Below are 19986 nucleotides of genomic sequence, written 5' to 3'. Positions count from 1 at the left end.
GTGATTCTAGGAACCCATTTCCAGGCACTCCCAACAAATATGAGAAGAGGGATAGGACCAATCTAGACTAGCATCCTGTATTCCAACAATGACCAACTAAATGTCTGTGGAAAGGAAAGAAGCAAGACACAACCAGGGAAAGAGCCCCGCTGGTGCCCCCCAATGACTTCTATTTAGAAACCTGCTGCCTCCAACCCTCCAACAGCCATCATGACTAGCAACTGTTGATAGATGTCTTTAAAAGAGGATTATTCATGGGCTTAGTTGGTGGGCCTCACAGCAGATTGTGGTAGGAAATTTGCTATTTGTGGTGTGAACTTCCTTTGGTCTCCCCTGAGTTTTTCAACACTCAGCCTTATTTGATGGTCCTGGGTTCTAATACTGGGCAATTGGGGGGACTTATCTATCCTTTTTCTTCACACCATGCATAATTTTATACACCTCTATCATCTCCTCCCCCTTCCCACTTATTTGCCTTTTCTCGAAACAGAAAAAGCTCCAAATGTTTTTGCCTTTGAATCAGTGACTCTATGGCTATTTTGAAATGTTGAGTAACTTACTCTCTAGGGTAGTGACTACTCCCTGGGCAGGTCTGCTGGTCAGAGAGTCCTTCAGAGCATAGATGCTGACTTCGTATTTGGTTGCCACCTAGATGTAACAAAACCATGGACTGTTAAGAGATTTACATCCTCCAGGAGGTCAAGAAAAGCTGACGCATAAGCCACTTCAGTAAGCCTGCTCTTCATTTATATTCTCTAATCTGATGCATTGTGAAGTGTTGGGAGCCTTATTGAGCAATCAGAAAATCAGATGACACAAAGAAACGAGGATTTTTCAGTGACTTGCATCCCTTGGTAATTAGCTTTTATCTGCTCTTTTGGAGAATTGCATATTCCACACGTAGAGCTTTTTTTCTGGGGGAATTCAAGGGTATGCAGTACTAGCACTCACCCACCCCCAAATGTTAAAAGTATGTCACTTACTGTAACAACTTCATGGTGAGAAGCACCACCTTCTTTCAGAAAAACAAAACCCCACTGTCCATATGCATCTTTTATGAGATATATAAAATGAAAGTTACACATGGCAACAGTGACTGCAGTCCCAGGGCCTGTCAGGAGATATACCCATAACTCTCTGTCTTCAATGGAAACCCCTTTTGGAGGAACGGGAGGTGGTTTCAGTGCCTATGCCGCTTGCTGTAATGTATTTATTTTTTGCTTCATTCAAATGCAGTTATGAGAGAGGGCTGAATGTGTAGTCAAGCTCAATAGAGGTTGAACTTCTGCCCCAAATAATGTTGTGGCTTCAAAACAATTAAAACCAAATGCATTTAAAAAGAAGAATTTTACCGCAAGTGGTGATCATGTAAAATAATCCAGGAATTATGGGAATTAAGGGGGGGAAATACTTAAGAGAACATTTCTCAAGAAACCAGAAGTTTTTCTTCTGGGAATACATAACAGAAGTCCCCAAGAATACAAAAAGGATTGGAAAATGTTTGTAGAGTATTTTAAAAAATCAGTGTAAAGAAGTGGACAGATTAGCAGGACTTGAAAAAATTCAGCAGTGTAAGAGGAAGTAGGAGAAAATTAGTACAAAGAGTAGAACTTTGGTAACTAAGAATACGCAGAAGAGAGAGAGAAAAGAAAAGATACCAGAGAAGGAGAGGAAGGGAAGTCCTTAGGTGTTTTGCGTTGTGTCCTTGGTTTGTAGTGGTTTTGTTTTCATTTTCTCCATTTATTCTTTACTTATTCTTTTTGAACTGTATGTAAAAACACAAATAAAAAATCCTTTCAAAAAAATAAAAGAAGAATTACCATGAGTCCTGAGACAACAGCCGATGTGCTATCTGGAGAGAGGTTAATTTCTTTCATTGGCCCGTTCTTATCCTTGGGATTCACTCTGATTCGGTATCCAGTAAGCTGAACATTAGGTGCAGTCCAGGTGACTGTCAGGCTGGTTGGAGCAACCTGAATAAACTTCAGGTTCATAGGAGGTGGGATTGCTGTCAAATTTAGGATTAAAAATTTAGATTACTTTGGGAGTAGTAATGAGTACAGAAATGGCTAGCCCTGCTGTGAAGTCACCGGTATCGTTTCAGGTGACTGCAGTTTTGATGATGTGATCAGGTATCTTTAAAAAATCTAATAGAAAGGAAGTTTCAAAATCCAGGTGCCGTGAACAAGACAAATATGTATTGAAATATTTTTATACATGGATCATCAGTAATGGAAGATAGTTGCTGGAAAAACAGGGAACAACTAAGCTACAAAGTCATCTTTAAACAATGCTGCCACAATTTAACTGAGTAACACACACACACACACACACACACACGCACGCACAGGTGTGGAGGTGATTGGTGCTGTTTTCTAATGTCCCTGGTTACAGATTTAGAATTTTAAAGAGTGGTTATAGGTATAACCAGGCAGCATTCTGCTGTGCCTGCCCCAAAACAGGGTCAATTATGTGATTTTGGAAATATCATGATGATTTTATAGAATCAACAATAATCAAGATTATATGACGGTAACACGTTACAGAGACTTACCGACATTTATTGACTAGGCTGACAAAGGGGAATGCCCCAAATCTGTCAAATTCTGTGCTCAAATGTTCTGTGTGAGTACTAGTGAAATTAAAAGGATGTGCAAGGAAGGACTGTGGGCATCGGCTGCAATGGTGATCAAGGTGGTGAGAAAGGGCAAATGGAAGTGTCACAGGGGACCTTCAGGACCCCTGCCCAAGGCTTTTTTAAAAAGCGAAAACTAATCACCTTTTCTTTTATCAAAGGTAATCTTTTTAAGGGAGGAAAAGGCTACATGTCCCTTGATTCCAAAGTCAATATGTGTGTGTGTGTGTGTGTGTGTGTGTGTGTGTGTGTTGCTTCTGATATCCTTCATCTTCCATGCAAAAGAAACCCATCTCTCTATGTCCCCACACCAACTGGGGGTCTCATAGATGAGAAACCAGCAGCACTTGGAAACTATTCTGGCCAGCCAGGCAATGAAGGCAGCAGCTGCCCTGGCCACCGGGAGGCATTGCTATGTGTGTACCTGTGGACTGGGTCCCAATCAGAGGCAGGCTCTCCAAGCCATTGTGCAAGGCAACGATGCGGACAGTGTACTCAGAAGCAGGCCGGAGGCCATGCAGCTCTGCAGTGTCGTCTTCGCCATCTGGAGCAGGGAATAGCTCATGGATTCCATCCTCAGGGGTTGAGTAGGTCACCCTGTAGCTGGTGACTTGCCCCTGTGGGCTTTCCCAAGCAATTTTGATGGAATCGACATCCACCTCAGTGAATGTCAGTCCTTTAGGGCGATCAATGTCTGTTAGGCAAATTAATGATGAAAGATTAAGTGGAGAGGAAGGGTGGGGAAGCAGATTTGGGTAGCACAAAGCACCTTGTTATAGGCATGCAAAGCAATCTTCTATTTCTCCACATCTCGAAATAGAAACTATTTATTTATTTTATTTTGCAGCCTGCAGAGCCATTTACATCAGCACAATGGAGGTGTAGCAGTTAAGACTTGTACCATGTTTTTCAGCTGTATGTTATGCTATTGCAAACAGCAATCAGCATAAAGCACAAGCTTATTGGGAATCGAATGGCTGGTAGTTACAGCAGCACACCTGATCTGACCATTGCATTGATGCTTTTGCTGCAACCCAGAAAACCGGACAGGCAGAAGCAAGGAAGGAGCCTGGAATCTGGCAAGCTCAATCCCCCATCAGAAAATAGCCTTGGCTAAAGACCCTCCTCAAATACTATTCCCATGGACCTGCAACTATTTTTGCTAGCCCAGAACCTCTTTGATGGAGGAACTGTGTTTCCCAAAAGCGCTCTGCACCAGCCAGATCAGAGACTCAAGCTGATCATTGTCTTTGTACTGCTGTAAGTGACTGCAGAAAGGCCTCAAGGTAGCTATTTCAACAAATTAACATCCACATATCAATTTGTCAAAACACACACACCATTCTTGCAAATTATTGCCATAAGCATAGATAATATGCATACGAAGCTTTATCTTTAAATTAAAGATAGTATTTGGCAGACCAGGATGTTACTTTTGATGTAACAATTTCAGCGTATTAGTGATTCTGTTTCCATGACTGAAAACAGCCTGTTGGAAGACTTAGTATCAGCTCCAGGATAGACATGGACTGCTTCAGAAGTCCTGGAGTTCATATATTTTCTTCCATTTCCTCAGGATGTTTGCAAACACAGAAGTAACTTCTGGGAGTGCTTCCATGTACTTAAACAGTAACATCAGAAGCAGCTCTTAGGCAACAGAGAGCAGCATGGATCGCTTTTCAAGATGTCGGTAAAACTAGCACTGCAATTCTATACATACTTACTTGGGAGGAAGTCCCATTGGACACAATTTACCTTGCTGCTGAGTAAGTATGCACAGAATTGAGCACTCAGCCAGTTTCTGTGAGCCAAGGAGCAGTCTTTTCATTTAAAAAGAAGATTCAAATGATTGCATATTTTGCCACCATTGATAGCAAAGGGATGTTAGAATTGTGCATTTTCTATGCTTTCCAGATAGAAAAGGTGACTTCTTTTGCACAAGTCTGGGGTTTCAGAATGCTGTCTTGTTTCTCCTTCAATTCCAGAATTCTTTTCTTAGCTGGGTTAATTTTTCCCTTCATGGGCACAGCACCTGTGCACATGCTGGATAAAATGGACCTTTGGTGTGATCTAGCCATGCTCTTCATATATTATTATCCAATCCTTCCCCCATTCTGCTTGTTCAAGATGTACAGGCAAAGGAAGGAAGGCTGGATGGGGATATGGAAGGTGCACATAGACTTCCCATTCTCCTGTGAATACATTGAGTGGGGGGGGGGGAACAAATAGAGCTCTGTTGATCCCACACAGCCGGAGTGTTTGGACAGGGAAAGATCATATCCTGACTGTATTACTGTGGGCAAGTCTGCCCTGATTTGTCAGGGCACAGAGCATATGGCAAGCAGTAAAACTCACCAGCTGATGAATTCACCAGGAAGTATTTGTGCCTCAATGTGCATTGTTAGTGTGCAGATTTACTTCAGGGTTGAAAATGCTGGATTGTGCTACACGCAGAGAGAGAGAGAGCTAGTCTCCTCCTCCACTTTGTTTTTCATCAAAATTTGATATGCAGATTTCTAACTTTGAATTTATGCTTTCAAGTGACTTAATTTCACTGTTATTGCTTATTTACCTCCCCACAGGCTGCTGACAGGAATAAAGAAAAGAAAAAAGCAACCTCAGCATTGGTATCTTTGTCAGATAGTATGTAAAAGGAGTTTGCAATCTCCAGCTGTCACCTTTACTATCTTACCATAGAAAGTACAATGTTTCGCACACACTTAAAAGCAATTAAGAGTCAAGGTTTTTCATTTTTTGCATTGACCATTTTTAGCCATACTCAAAGCACATCTTCTGAGGCTGGGGTGAGCAGCAGAGTTTTAGCAGCCTCTCTAGGTTGTATCAGTGGGAATGATGCTGTTTTCTGTGTTTTGCACAGATTTCTGAAAGTAGATATGTCCAGTGAATTCAAGCATTCAGAGACACTGTGTTCCTGCTGTAAAACTCAGAAAATGCAAAATACATACTTGTAACAGCTGTCTCAACCAGAGGCTGGCTTTCTCCATTTTGACCTTGGGCGTAGACACTAACTACATACTCAATTGTAGGTTGCAGTCCATCAATTGTAACTTCAGTTTGATCTGCAACAAAAGGCCAATAAAACATTAATCAGGAATGAAACATTATTTATGGATGGCCTCATTCTGTCACAACTGAGACCCTTGTGCAAGTATTCAGTTGTGCTCCAAGTGGAAAGGCAACTTGCTCTCGATTAACACAAATAGTTTCAGATCAAAAGATGCTTTGTTAATGGATTGCACACTCAAATTTCTTCAGAATGAAAAATGCAGAAATTCTTTGCTCTATAAGCCAGTTCCAATGAAATATATTATACACTGGGGGCTTTTTAACAAACATTTGCAAGGAGGAAATCAGATGTCTAATTAAAGATGAATAACAATATTTGCAATCTTTACAAAAATACTCTTAGGATGTTGCCAACACATCTCAAGACCATGATGCTTGTCCACTGCTGCAGACTTGTTCTGTCATTCTAGAAGAGGTACACTAAACACCATGTTGGTCCAGAAGATGTTGCCTTTATGTGCAGAGCCTTAGTCTCACGTGACTATTAAATGGACTACAACTCCCATCACCCTCAGCCAGCATGCTAGAGGAGCACCAAGTTGGGCGAGGCTGCCCTAGAACTAAATGCATGAGCCAGAACAAGCCTGAGCAAAGCCTCAGGTTTGAGCTCCTCCTCCTGTTTCTCCTAATCGGAGTAGAACTTGATTTGTATGAATGGGGGAAGAATCAACGTCTGTAATAAACCATGATTCTTAGGTTCACACACATCAGTGCGATGGGAGGAGAAGAGAGGCATGCCTCCCTGAAGCTCATTCCAGCTTGTGCATAGAGTATTATACCATAATTTAGCATTAGATGCATACACACCTAGGTATGTGGAACTAACTGCGTGGTTCTTTAGGTCCTGGCCATTGTGCCTCTCCAGGGCCCACGTTTTGCCTCAGTCATGTACACAATTCTGATTTTAGCATGTTATCTCAGCCCTTTGTGGAACTCCATGGAAAATTTTGGTAACTGAGGAAGACATTGCTATTCTGCCAAGGCTTCTTATGACCTGTAGGCTTTTAATTTTTTTTATTTCTGTTCATGCTAGTGCATTCTGAAAAAGCATAAGAGAGAGAAGCTGGCCTATGGGGAAGGTGCAGCGGTGACCCAACATTTTGGTTTGCTAGTAAGTCAGGCTTAGATTATGGACTTTTCCTTCCCTTGGGTGTCCCTCTCTGAGTTTTATGTATGCACTGTTCTTACCTGCAGAGAGAACTCTGGTTTTTGTGGGACCATGGTTATCTTTGGGAACAGCTGTCACTCTGTAACCAGTAACTGGGGAAGAAGAAGGCTGCCATCGCACAGTTATGCTGCTGTCCTGAACATCAGTCACTTGTAGCTGGGATGGTGTATCAATCTCTGCACGTAAAAGAATTAAAATCATTCACCTCTCATTGGCTTCCGTGACAGACCTTAGAGAAGACTGACCACCTTGTGTTCAGCAGAAGTGTGGCCATGTTGGTCCTCCAAGGCCTAAAGTAACTCAATTAGAAGACATTTCTCAAGGACACTAAACAATATTCTGAATTTCATATGGAACCTGCAGTGATAACACCAGAGCCTTGTTTCTCCATGATGTGGTCTTGGGAAACAAGAATTCAAAAACTGTAGATAAGAAAGTTGGCGTGAAGAAAGTGGGAGGGGGGGAAATCAGCAAAAAGCGCTATTTGAAAGTGTTAATATTTTTATCTGCAAGCTAGATCTTGGGATTTTAACAGAGAAGGGGAATTAAATAATGGAATATATATACATTACTCCTCCGAGTGTTCTTCACACACAAAAATGTTATGGCAAATTTGAACCTGTGTGCCAACTATGATAATCATTATAGGCCTTTATCTTCACCGTCAGAAGGGAGGTGGGTGGCTACCCCCAAAACAGCTCTCCCTATTATGGACCCCAACTCTGGAACACTTTTTCCATGAGCAGCCTGCCTCAGGCTTGGCCTGTTCAGTTTTAGGTACCAGTCTAAGATTTTATTTACCCTATAACTGAATGATTCAATAGCTATTGCTCCTGAGACTTTATTTGTTACTTTATCATTTTAGCTTTTGCACTGATGTTTAATTTGTTGTTTTATACTGGTGCTGCTAAATTTTAAATATTTTATGTAATTTATTTGTTCCACTTTACTTCATTTTATGCTACCTTATGTTATATTTTTAGAAGGGTCTTTTTTCTGAGAACTTCATTTTTGAGAAGGTGGGGTATAAATCTTTCAAAAATACATATTAACAAAATTAATATATATGGTTGAGCATAATATTGCTTTAATCCACGGATGTGTTAGCCACTTTTGGGATCCAGCATAATCCTTAAAACCATGGATTGCCACCATGAGGGACCTAAAATTTTTGCTCCTCTTCCAAATCACTGTTGCTGCGCTTTCCTTTGGCTCCACCCACTCAACCTCACCTATCCCATATAAGCCTCTCCTATGCTCTACAATAATTGAATAGAGCCTCCACATGACCACAACATAGTGAAATATCACATGTTGAAGCAGACAAGGGGCCACTGTTGTCCTTCTCCTTTGGTGATTGGTCTTCCAGATGCATTTGACTGGCCATTGCTGGAAACGAGCGCTAAACTAGATGAATAAGAACGCCAACATTTACTGCAGGCCACATTTGCAACGTATTTGGATTCAAACAAATGGAAAGCACTGTTGTGTTGCCATCCTGGTGTAAATCAAGGAGTTGTAGAAAACAAAGCCATAGTTTTTGCCAGCAATCTCAAGCTCATCAAAAAGCAAGATGAAAGTGTTTTAAATGGGTTAGAAGTCTTTTTGCATGATGGACAGAATTGTTGAATTAAGCCAGTGGGGTGAATAATTTGGTTTGCTCTCCCACCCTTAAAAAAGAAAAAGAAAAAGTGAGCAGATGGAATAAATAGTTCTTAAATGTCCATTTGTCCTGGTCTTACCTATTCTGTAGTCGACAGTGACTGGTTTGCTGCTGGCAGGACTGTCTCCACGTCCAGTGACTGCATACACAGTGATGGTATAGTCTGTTCCAGGCTTAAGTCCAGGGATTGTTGCAGTGGAGACATGTCCAGGTACAGTGAACTCTTGAACAGGCCCACTGCCACCTATGAGCAATAGCAGAAGATGGTCAAAAGCTCACAGCTGTTGTTAAAAATGACAATGGTGGTAGTACATAGAATCATGGAATGCGGGGTTGGAAGGGACCATGAGGTTCATCTAGTCCAACCCCCTGCAATGCAGGATTATTTTGCCCAAACCCACCACCCTGAGATCAAGAGTGAGCTCTCCTGCTAATGGTCATAGGAGCTTCCCAGGTCATAGGAGCCAACACCTAGAAGCCGAGGGGTCTTGGCCCCCCTAAAATATTTGAGGGGGCTGCCCCTCTGAAGTTGGTGGGCATTGCCATTCAAATGGTGTGTGTGCACCACATCAAGTGATCAATTATTTTATTCAATCTGGCACTCCTGTCCCAGGTGTGGGACCAAGCTGGTGGGGCCAGGAGGAGTGACATGCAGATCAAATTTAATAACTAAATTTGCAAATGGTCTTTCTCCCCAAAAAGGGTTCAAAGAAATTTGCAGAAAAATTAACAAGTAATAAAACAATCATGTATAAAATACATAGAAAGTAGCATTACAATCCCCCCATGGCAATTAATGCCATCAGGATGCCTAAATTAGATCCTTGTAATGCACATAGTGTGGGACTGCCTTTGGGAAACCCATGAAGATTGTGTTTAGTACCAATTAATACTGTGTATAATGATGACAGACCAACAGGTGCAGAAAAAGTCCTCTCAAATGTTAAGTTTTCAATACTTGGACAAATTAAGGGGTACACAAATGTCCCCTCCCACACATATACGGCCCCCAACACAGACATTCATCTTTTCAGCGTTAGTGTGAAAGGGGTTTGATACCCACAAGCTGCTCCATGTAAACATCAGCCCCTTTCCCTTGAACATGCAGCTGTCAGGGCTGAGCCAGTAGCTCTGATCCCTTTTACCTCCCTTCTAACTTGTATTTGAATTGTAATTATCCAGTGTCTATCAGAGCCACAGCAGTCAAAGTGTTGCAGTGTTCTTAAGTCACTTAAAATCTTGCCTCCAGAGTCTTGCTTTAACTTCTAATACTAGGTATTAAGACCACCTAGCACTGACCTGTTTCGCCATATGTGATCCTGTAGTATCTCACGGTAACGGCAGGAGCCTCCCAGGTGATGACCAGGCTGGTGGGGCCAGTGGGAGTGACATGCAGATCTCTTGGAACATCAGAAACTAGACAGAGGGGTTTAAGAAAGGGGAAATTAGGAATATTCCACATCCTCTCAGTTCACATGTCATACTGTACAGTGCAACTGCCCAGTAAAGCTTTTAGATTCCTTTTGCAGACATCTTTCTAGACAAGGTAGTATTTTAGAACTATATTCTGCACTGGTTCCAAGGCAGGCAATGTTTCATCACTGTATTCCCCCTCTGAGATGCATCACTAGCACTTGCATCTTATTGGAGTGGAAATAATTCTGAAGGAAAGTAACTAGCCAAGCACCACCCTGCAAGCCCACTAGAAAGCTGCCATTTAAACCCATATCTGAATCTTCAATTGGGTTTTGATTCTGTGATTGTACCAAGAATCCATGGAATTGGGTACTGGACATGTGATATTCAGCACTTTGAAAACCTATGGCCCAAAGCAGAAAATATAAAACATTGAAAGTCACTGAAAGTCGGGGGCGGCATGTCCTGTTTCACCGCTTGAGGCAAATGCCCTGCCACTGCCGCCACCACTTCTCCACCTGCCCTGCCACCTCTGCTGCTGGCAGAGAAGTGACCCCGGCATTGGCATCAATTTCAAGCAAGATCTGGCCAAAGTCATAAGATATCTTTGCATGCTCCACATGATCTCCCACAATTCCATCTGAAATTGGTGCCGATACTGGCACTGCTTCTGCACCAGCGACAGAGGGGCCCTGGTGGGGCTGCCGCCTTGAAGGTTTCTGCTGCCTGAGGCTGCCACCTCAGTGCGCCAATTGTAGAGCTGGCTCTGCTCAAAGTCCTGCTTACTCTCTTCTACTTTCAGCAGCAGAAATGCTGTGGGGTTTTTTAAAAATGCAGCAACTTCAAAAATCACTGTCTGCGAGTGTCCCTACCTACACATGAAGGGATTGGGAAACTCAATACAATGTCACGTATTTTGCCTCCATGTTACTGGGAGGAGCAAGGGACACAAAGCTGCTGCTTTCAGCATCGTGTACATATGCTGCATATTGTTTAGTTCTGTTTTCTAGTCTTTTCTTAACACCTGCCAAAACTTTCTAGTTCTGGAGGCCACACTGATAGGGTTGACAATGTGCCTGAGGAAATCTCAGGAAGGATGAAGAGGGGCCTTGACTGGCTTCCTAGCAGTTGGCTGCAGTCCCTTCCACAACTCCATGAGTAGCAGAAGCAGAATAAAACTGAGAATGATTCCTATAACTCTTGAGCTGCCATTCAAAACCATCCAGTAAACCTGTAGGTTCTTACTGTTATATGGTCAATGCCTCACTTGCAATCTGTAGTGAAATTTCTTGACTCAATTTCTTCCCCTGAGCTGTTAGAGGAATTGACCATATCTAAGTTCCATTTCAATTAACTCCGTGACCTGGTCTCAAGAACTTACAAGCTGTATTTTATTTTCCTTGTCTAGGTCTTACCTGTACTTTGCTGTCCCATCAAAGGCAAGCTCTCCTCTTTGCCATTGAATGCAGAAATGCTCACCACATACTCAGACCCTGGAATCAAGTCAGTGAGTGTGATGGAATTGCGAGATGGAGCAATGCGGACTTCTTTGGGTCTGCTTCCCCCTTGCTCTAGGGAATGGCGTATTTTGTAGCCAGTGATGGTGGCACGAGGAGCAATCCAATGGACGGTGAAAGAATGGGCTGTTATTTCTGAGAAATCAAGCCCAGTTGGGGAATCAAGACCTATTTTCATAGGAAAATAAAGGAGATTTAAACCAGCTGAACAGTAAAGTCAATGTCATTTTTTTGTAGAAAAAGCATGCATATACATTGGATATATATTAAAATAGATAGGAAACATTCAGACAAACCAAAGTCCCATCAACCACAGCTCTTAAAGATGTGGGCCATAATAGGTTGTTCAAACACCAAACCTTTCCTCCACTGAAAGGGGAAGGAATAACAACAGTGGATAGGGCTATGAATGTGGAGTCCTGAAGTTATGAAATTGTATTGGACCAACTTCAACAGAGCCATCATGGCATGATAGTTCTTTCCAAAATTGGCTTGCTAAGACCAATTTGTAAAGCAAAATCTACACAAAAATTTTCAAAATCCTTAATATTTTTGAACAACTGAAATAGCAGAACCATCTTAATAAATTGCTACCACACAAATCTTGTTTGAAATAAAACTAGTAGAAAGAAAGTGAAGACATTTTCAATATTTGTCATTCTACAGACCTGTTTTCTGCTCTCCGCTCAGAGGTTTACTCTCACGTTGTTCATATACACTGTAAACCCTGATCAAATACACAGTGCCAGGGAGAAGATCTGAAGAGTTAAAACAGCAACGATTTAGGATATTTAAATTCCTCTAGAAACAATTGCAAATCTCAGCTTTTTACCCAGCAGAGCTCCTTTGCTAAACAAAAATGGTCATTTCCAGCTATTTTGTTTAGCAAAGTTCTAAATGTTACATTACCTGAGCATGCAGCATTATATGCTGAAAAAAATTGCTGGTTTCCCCCCCCAATGGATCTTTCCAGCTTACAAAACAAGTTTCTCACTCTCTGACAGTTTTGCCGATTGTCATTTATTCACAAAGCATTTCCAGCTAGAATTTCCATATTCTTTACTGGAAAAGCTCTGAAGTTTGTACTGTTTCCATATCTACCTCCATCAACAAAACTCTTTAATTTTTTCTACCAAGGTCTTGGCAAATTGTGTACTTGTCAAAAATGCACATAAGAACTAAAGTACAAATGGCAGCAACTCTTTAATTCTGACATTCATTTTCACTGTCTGGGAGAGATGAGAAACACTGCCAGCAGAAAATGTTTAACCTAAGAGCATCTCAGAGAGTTTAGGCTGGGTCAGATGTGTCATGTACTGTTGGCCTACCAGGACTTAGGTTCTGGTGACAGAGCTCATATTCTATTGTGGGATGGATAAATTCCAAACAAACAGAAACATAATTTTTCAGGGCTACCCGACTGTGTATTTATAATTTAATACAACATGTTTCTTCCAGTACATGATTTCCTCATAAGACTTTTTGCATAGAGTTTAAAGTAGTAACTACAAAGAGAAAAATGAAATAGAGGCCATCAAAATGAGATTTGGTGAATTGAGGGGAAAACAAATGAAAAATAGCCATAGAAAATGCAGATAAAGAGTGACAGCAAGAGTCTAAAGTAGACGTCTAGCCAATCATCTTCCCCAAAGTCTACCAATTCCAATATCAAATCACATCAGTTTGATGCCTGGATAAAATGTATCAATGAATCAGTCTCTTACTTGTTAAAACCACTGCATTGTCAGATGGTGAGATAGACAGCTCTGCAACATCCTCCTCTTTCTTCACAGGTGAGAAACGAACGAGGAAGTTGGTCAGTTCAATGGATGTTGGTGGAGTCCAAGTTACTCTTATAGTGTCATGGCCCACATTGGTAAAACGCAGATCAGTGGGAGGAGGGACAGCTGAGGTTAAAGGACAATATTTTCAGTAATTTTAGAAGCACCGGAATTCGATTCAACAGTGTTTCAAAAATATACAAACAATCCCATGCAAAAAAAAGGGGGGGAGGAATCCATTACAAAATCAAACCCATGCAAATGTACTACTAAACTATGTTTCATTCCACGAAAATAAGCTGCAGTAATCTTTCAATCTTTCACTACACAGTTAAAGCTGATGTAAAGCACCTTTAACCTCTCAGCAAAACCGTTATGGATTCCAAATGTATTCCATAATACTACTTTTTTAAAAAAGAAAAAAGACAAGCAGTGAGTTCCTGTATTGTTGTCTTTTGCCTATGGATCTTGCAATCCATCTCAAATCAGAGAGGCCCAATGTGCTCCACAGCAGCTCAGAGACGGGAAAAGGCACCACTTCCATAACACAAACATGCATACAGATGGGAGGATGAACAATAGCTGTGAAGTCTCTAGGACTCTACAACTACTTACATAGGAAAAGGTTATAAAGCCTTACCCAGCTAAGGTGAACATACTAGTCTTTCCATGCAAAACAAACTCCCAGGTCATTTTCTGTACATGCACTACAGAGGTTTCAAAGACTGCCATGCCTGTCACTAGCGTGATTGAAGGATGCCTTCATCCCCACAATATTTTGGGGGAATCACTTGAACACTTGGGCCACTAAGTGAGGATTAGGACAATGGACTCCAAGATATTGCTTTTGTATTTGGATTATTCCATTTATCTCCACTGTGGCTAGGAAAGCCAATGTGGATACATCACATAGGTTCTGAAACTTCTGAGATGTGGGTTCAAGCCCAGCTCAGATATGCACTTTGAAATGATAATAAAGCTGTGAGAAGAAATGTTAAAGAGAAATGTTTTCTATCCACAAAAACATTAGGAGATAGAATTGCAAAAGCCAAATAAATTATCATCCCCTGAGAATTTGGCAAGATTTGGAAACCTGCTATTGAGATGCAAGATTCAACCTCAAATTGGTGGAAATACTAAAAGGAAATTATGTGTATAATACTGTATATCTGTTCCCATTGAACTTCCAAAAAATGTCCCCTGGCCACCTCTCCCTAAACAAAGCAAGAAGGCCCATTTCTCGTCCAAGCAGCTAGTGACAGCATGAAACAGTCCTCTCAACACAGGAGGTCTTCAACAATCACCAGTTTGCTGAGTCAGCGTAGCAGGGGCACTCTCTCCGCCATTAATGAGTGTGATTACGCTGATCTCATAATCAATGCCCGGCTCCAAGCCTGTGACCGTATAGTGTCCCTCTGAAGAGTCGACAAAATCTTCAGAAATGGGGACACTTTCTCCTGCTGCAGCTACTGTGATGCGGTAGCCAATAATGGTGGAGGCATTTAGTGGGGTCCACCTCAGGCCGATGCTTGTATCAGTTACGTCGACAAAGCTTAAGTCAGTGAGGTGGGGCACCTCTATAGTGTTACAGAGCAAAACAGGGAGCCAAAGACAAACGGAGGCAAAATACAACAAGAAGGAAGAGAGAGAAAAAGCAGTGATCATCAGTGAATTCAGTAGTGAATTAAAAGTGAAGAACTAGTGAAGTAATTGTGGTGATATGTGATATTTCCCTACGAAAAGCAAGTCCAGCATTTACAACGTACAGCAATGGGTTAGATAGCTAAACCCTCTTACAATACCTGCAAAACATCTCTTCTGAATGTCATTAGAGATGTTCTGCAGGATTTGCAGCCAATTCTCATGAAACACTCTACCAGCACATATGTTTTTAGGATGGAGCAAAATGGCACCTGCTCCAGCATATGTAAAACAACAAAGGAGCCCATCTCTGGGGGGTGGGGGGAATCAAATTGGCAGGAAGGTATGAGACCCTATCAACTAACGCTTGAGCCCCACAGTCTTAAAAGTTTGCTTCTCCAACTAACACATATGCTTGCCCGTACCAAGTTTTCCTTGTACAAATCATTAGTGGTTAATGACAGCTTGCCTGGGTTATACATGTTCCACACAGATAATCAGGTTCAAGATTGTTTTGCCAGATGCAGTATTACTCGAAAACAATTGCCTTGGTTAAATATTCTACTTTCAATTAGGATAAAGTGGGGAGGAAACCGTTTCTATGCGTCATGTCACAGACCAGAAGGCTGTAGACTTATGGGTGGGGGAAGTTGCCAACCAGTACACAACCAAGAAGACACTGTAAAAAAAGAGCGGCTAAGGATGGTGATCAAGTGGCTCAAACACTTTTAATGGATTCATTAGTGTGGCTGGGGAAACCCAGCCAGATGGGCGGGGTATAAATAATAAATTATTATTATCGTAACGGGACTAATATTGCTTCTTTCATGCCTGCTTTTTTGACCTGCACTACAGACGTTCACTCCTATCAACTTCAGTATCTAACAAAGCCATTCTTTTCTGAGTGCAAACTTTTAGAAAGATTGAAACATAATCCTACTCGGAGTTAATCCCACCAGGTAACTGTGTACAGTACAGCAGTCTGAAATATAAAACATGCCATCCTTACAGAATTGTCATTTGTGAAGTTAAAAATGGCAAAGGATTCTAGTCAAGTAATGAATGAGACATGTTCCTTTACCTGACATTGTTTTCATGGGCTAATCATCCTGAAGCAAAATATTGATTTTGTACATCCAGCCCTACATGTAGTATATATTACACAGCCTGGTGATTATTCAACAGGCAATTTCTAAGGCCAAGTAAGACTTATGAGCAACAGCTGTAGCAAAGCTGGTTGATAGATCACTCTAGGAATAGAGTCCTACCTCACTTTGTCTTTGAATGTAAGCAGAGTTTTGAGGCGCTTATGTAAAATATGTTATGTGCTACTATACTATAGAGGGTTGGGAAGGATGGGCAAAGGGGCACAGCCTGTTTCAGGGCAAATGTGTGTTTTATGTTTTCTTTGGTGGGAGGAGTATACAATTCTTAAATTGATAAGGAATCTTTCAAAGGTGGTCTACATCTGGTGCAAAACATTGGTTTAATAATTGCAGAACCTTTTTCCATTCTGTTATGGAAAACCACTGAGCAGAACCGAAAAAGAAAGTATCAATTTTCTACCAAATAACCACTTATCTTTGTGGGATATGCTTACCATATCACCTGTAAAGAAAGCACTAAAGACATACCAAAATTTTTTCCCCAGTGCTTCTTTGTGTTAGAAAGTGGCATTGGGTTAAGGACCTGATTGTTGAATTAACTCAAACCAGGGTGTTAGTTGCCCATAGGAGCAAAGAGAGACTCAACAAGAGCACAGAAATGCCAAGCAGTGTTAATGGCAAGCATCTGTGAAACACAGGAGCTGGGAGCCATGGGGGTGGGTGGGGGGATAAGACAAAATCCCATAATGACAGGTTTGGGGTTTTACAGCACTACAAGCACAAGGCTAGACTGAGACATCCCAGACCGTCATCTTCTACAACAGAAGAAGGGCAGGGTGTACATTTTCAGTCATAACACATACTTCTGAGCATAAAAAAGAGCAAAGAGATACTTTTTCTTGGTCTATAGCTGCAATCATATGCACATTTACCTGTGAGCAAGTCTCACTGTTAATACAGTAGGGCTAACATCTGAGTAAACACAGATGAAGGCTTAATATTTTACTAGGGATCAACTGGATCAACTTGCTCATTTTGTATATCATGATATCTGGGATCAGCATGGCAACAGCTCAATATACAGAAGGTACACTTGGCTCTTGAGTGAGCTTATCCAGCAGCAGAGAACATTGGTCCTCCACCAGAATCTTTCTAAACATCACGCACTGTTGATTTTCAATGGGCAATGTCACCTGAACAAATAAGAACCTTATTTTCTAAAATATTCTTCACACCTCTGACCATTATTAACTGGCGCTTGATCTGGTTTGTCTAGATTTGATACAGCAACACGGAAACCCACACAAAATGTAACATATGAATAAACCAAAATGTTTAGTGATCCATTTCCCCTGAGTCAGAGGCAGCGAATCCAAGGCTAATCTGCTCACCACTCTCGTATACCTATGCAAAATAAGACAATAGTATAAAAACCATATGGAATGAGCAAGTATGTTTGCCTTGGTGTCCAGGGCTGTGATCCTAATTAGAAGTAAATCGCACTGAAATGAACAGGATTTATTTATGAATAAACATACACACAACCAATGAAAAGTCTTCACCGAAAGATGTTCAGGTACAGCTTTCATAAGTACAGAAATTTATAGGACGGCTCCCTGTGAAATTTGTCAAATCTGCTGCTGAGTTTTTAAATTTTACCTTGTGTGATGGTTTCAAAGATGGGCGAGCTCTCCTGGTCATCTTTGACTGTGTAAACACTGACATTGTATTCCACTCCGGGACTCAGATTTTCAAAGGTGCAGGATGTCTGTTCAGCATCAACTTCTTCCTCCAGAGTGAAACCTTGTTGTCCATTTGTCGGGACAGTAGTAATTCTGTATCCAGTTACATCTAAAGCACAGATGTAAAGGGCTTAGTTGGCACTTATACTGTACTTCCTTAAAACTAGACAGGAGCACAGCTATTTAAAGATATTAAATGGTCTTAAAATCTGGAAATCTGACAGCAAGAAGGTCCCCTCCAATTGCCTGTGACACATAATTGTTTTCACAGAATGTGGGGCAAGTATGAAGCATTCTGATGTTTCCATTTGTTATAGACTTATAGAAATTGTAGGAATATATACTTTCAATATAATCCAATGAGATGTGCTTCATGAACATACTGAGACACAGATCTATGGTGTGTTTCAATGTTAATTTTCCATTTTTCTGCTAAAGACATTATTTTTAACACAAATCTTGTGAAAGACAACCTTTTAAAGGTTTTTGATAGCTTTGAGGGGGGCATTCACAAAGAAATGCAATACATTGTAGAAGAGTTACCATATTCTTACCCTCCTTGTTTTCTTAGTGGGCAGATTTCAGTGGTGCTATTCTTTTTCAAAATGCCCTCCTTTCCCTCTGTACTAGAAATGGCACTATAACAGATGTATCCAGTATCTGGTTAACAATGCCCAAAATGACAGCTCCTCTTGGTATAAACCAAGCAAGTAGATGAGCAGGATTGCTGAGGATCTACAGTGCTGCACAGTCAAAAGGGCAGTTCCTAGCCATGCACAATATAAATACCTGGAGAGGTGCTTCTTTCCCACGAGACAGTGAGGATTCCAGTTTTGGGGTTGGAATCAAGTTCCAAGTTGGTTGGTGGTGACAGAGCTGTAAGTAGTAAAATCATTGTTTTAAGATTTCACTAGATCGGCAACAGAAAGAATTTTCAGTATTAGTTGCTTTTTTCAAAAACGAAACTCAACGTGACTTACAAAAACCATTAAAAACAATGATAAAACAGCCCAAACTACAAACATATAACATGTATAAATAGAATAGACTCAAACTCCACCCCACCACACTAAAAGAGAAGCAGGAAGTTAAGATCCAAAGGTATGGATAAACAAGAATGTTTTTGCCCAGCGCCTTGTTCATAAACAAGGGGCCACCACAGAGAAAGCCTGTTCTCGCACTGCCACCCTCTGCACCTCCCTTGGAATGCAGGGTGCAGATCAGATTATGTGGGAAGAGACAGTCCTTGAAGCATTGGGGTCCTAAACTGCATATGGCTTTAAAGGTAAAAACCAGCATTTTGAATTGGGCCAGTAAACCATCTGGCAGCCACTGCACACAGGCTCACTGCACACTGTGCTCAGACCATCATGAGCAACCTGGTTGCAGAATTCTCCAACATTTGCAGTTTCTGAAACATCTTCAAAAGCAGCCCCATTGCAGTAATCTACTGTAATCCATTACAGTAACCTAGAGGTTACCAGAGCAGAGACAACACAAATATATCCCTGTCCATATAGGGTAGGGGTGGTGGGGCCAGCAGCTGAAGCTGATGGAAGGCATTTTGCGCCACCAGAGCCACCTGGAAATATAAAACCTGAACATCAAAAGCTTCTTCCAAGAGCTATTCTTCCAACTCACACTATTTTCTCTGGGTCATGGACTGACCCCTGCTCTCTAAGCTAGCCATGACATGTTGTGAGCTACCAAAGTCCAGCAGCACCTCATGGCAGTCTGATCCTTATGGGCTGGTCTGCTGGAGGTGTTAGGATGTACCAGGCCCAGGTTAGCCAGAAACAAGTCTTGTCTGTGGTAGGAATACACCTGTGCTACCCCCTCTTCCACATATACTGGCTCAAATCTGCCCGATTTATTTTACAAAGAAACCACTCCAAAATAATTCCACAGACTTCTGTGGGGGATCATGGCTTTGGGATCTTTGGCCTAAAAAAGCAGTGTTCATTATGTGATAGTTAAAATATGTCATACGTGTAACTATTGTCTTGGTGATGGGTGTGATCCTCTCTTGTCCATCCATGAGTACTGTGATGGTGTAGTCGTAATGCACCCCAGGAGTCAGACCCGAGATGACAATGCTCCCAGACTCAGAGATGACCTCCCTTGGAGCTTCTCCACCTTGGCTTGGTCGCACACCCAACTGCAGTAGGAAAAGAATGAAGAATTATTCACAGCTAACAATGGCTACTATAGTATGTACTCCTGGGAAGAA

The 19986-nt window shown here is 41.5% G+C and overlaps 1 protein-coding gene across 8 annotated transcripts in view; it reads right to left on the bottom strand.

Moving 5' to 3' along the window:
* The window catches only part of FN1 (fibronectin 1), a 78689-nt gene that overhangs the window by 17339 nt on the left and 41364 nt on the right, over positions 1-19986 (bottom strand). For 2 of the 8 annotated variants that reach the window (XM_053364369.1, XM_053364377.1), the window contains exons 22-35: positions 19746-19914; positions 18546-18632; positions 17674-17865; positions 14572-14844; positions 13211-13393; positions 12155-12244; positions 11385-11654; positions 9853-9969; positions 8633-8797; positions 6911-7066; positions 5602-5715; positions 3060-3329; positions 1821-2008; positions 561-648 (exon numbers count right to left, since the gene is read on the bottom strand). In XM_053364369.1, the coding sequence (XP_053220344.1) occupies positions 561-648; positions 1821-2008; positions 3060-3329; positions 5602-5715; positions 6911-7066; positions 8633-8797; positions 9853-9969; positions 11385-11654; positions 12155-12244; positions 13211-13393; positions 14572-14844; positions 17674-17865; positions 18546-18632; positions 19746-19914 (2362 nt within the window). The remainder of the gene's footprint in view (positions 1-560; positions 649-1820; positions 2009-3059; positions 3330-5601; positions 5716-6910; positions 7067-8632; positions 8798-9852; positions 9970-11384; positions 11655-12154; positions 12245-13210; positions 13394-14571; positions 14845-17673; positions 17866-18545; positions 18633-19745; positions 19915-19986) is intronic. The other 6 variants (XM_053364388.1, XM_053364405.1, XM_053364398.1 and 3 more) reach the window with 3 other exon arrangements.

Source organism: Podarcis raffonei, chromosome 1 (genome assembly GCF_027172205.1).
Source record: "Podarcis raffonei isolate rPodRaf1 chromosome 1, rPodRaf1.pri, whole genome shotgun sequence".
In the NCBI taxonomy this organism is placed as follows: Eukaryota; Metazoa; Chordata; class Lepidosauria; order Squamata; family Lacertidae; genus Podarcis; species Podarcis raffonei.
The sequence above is the reverse complement of the archived record's forward strand: the minus strand, read 5'-3'. Positions and strand labels throughout refer to the sequence as shown.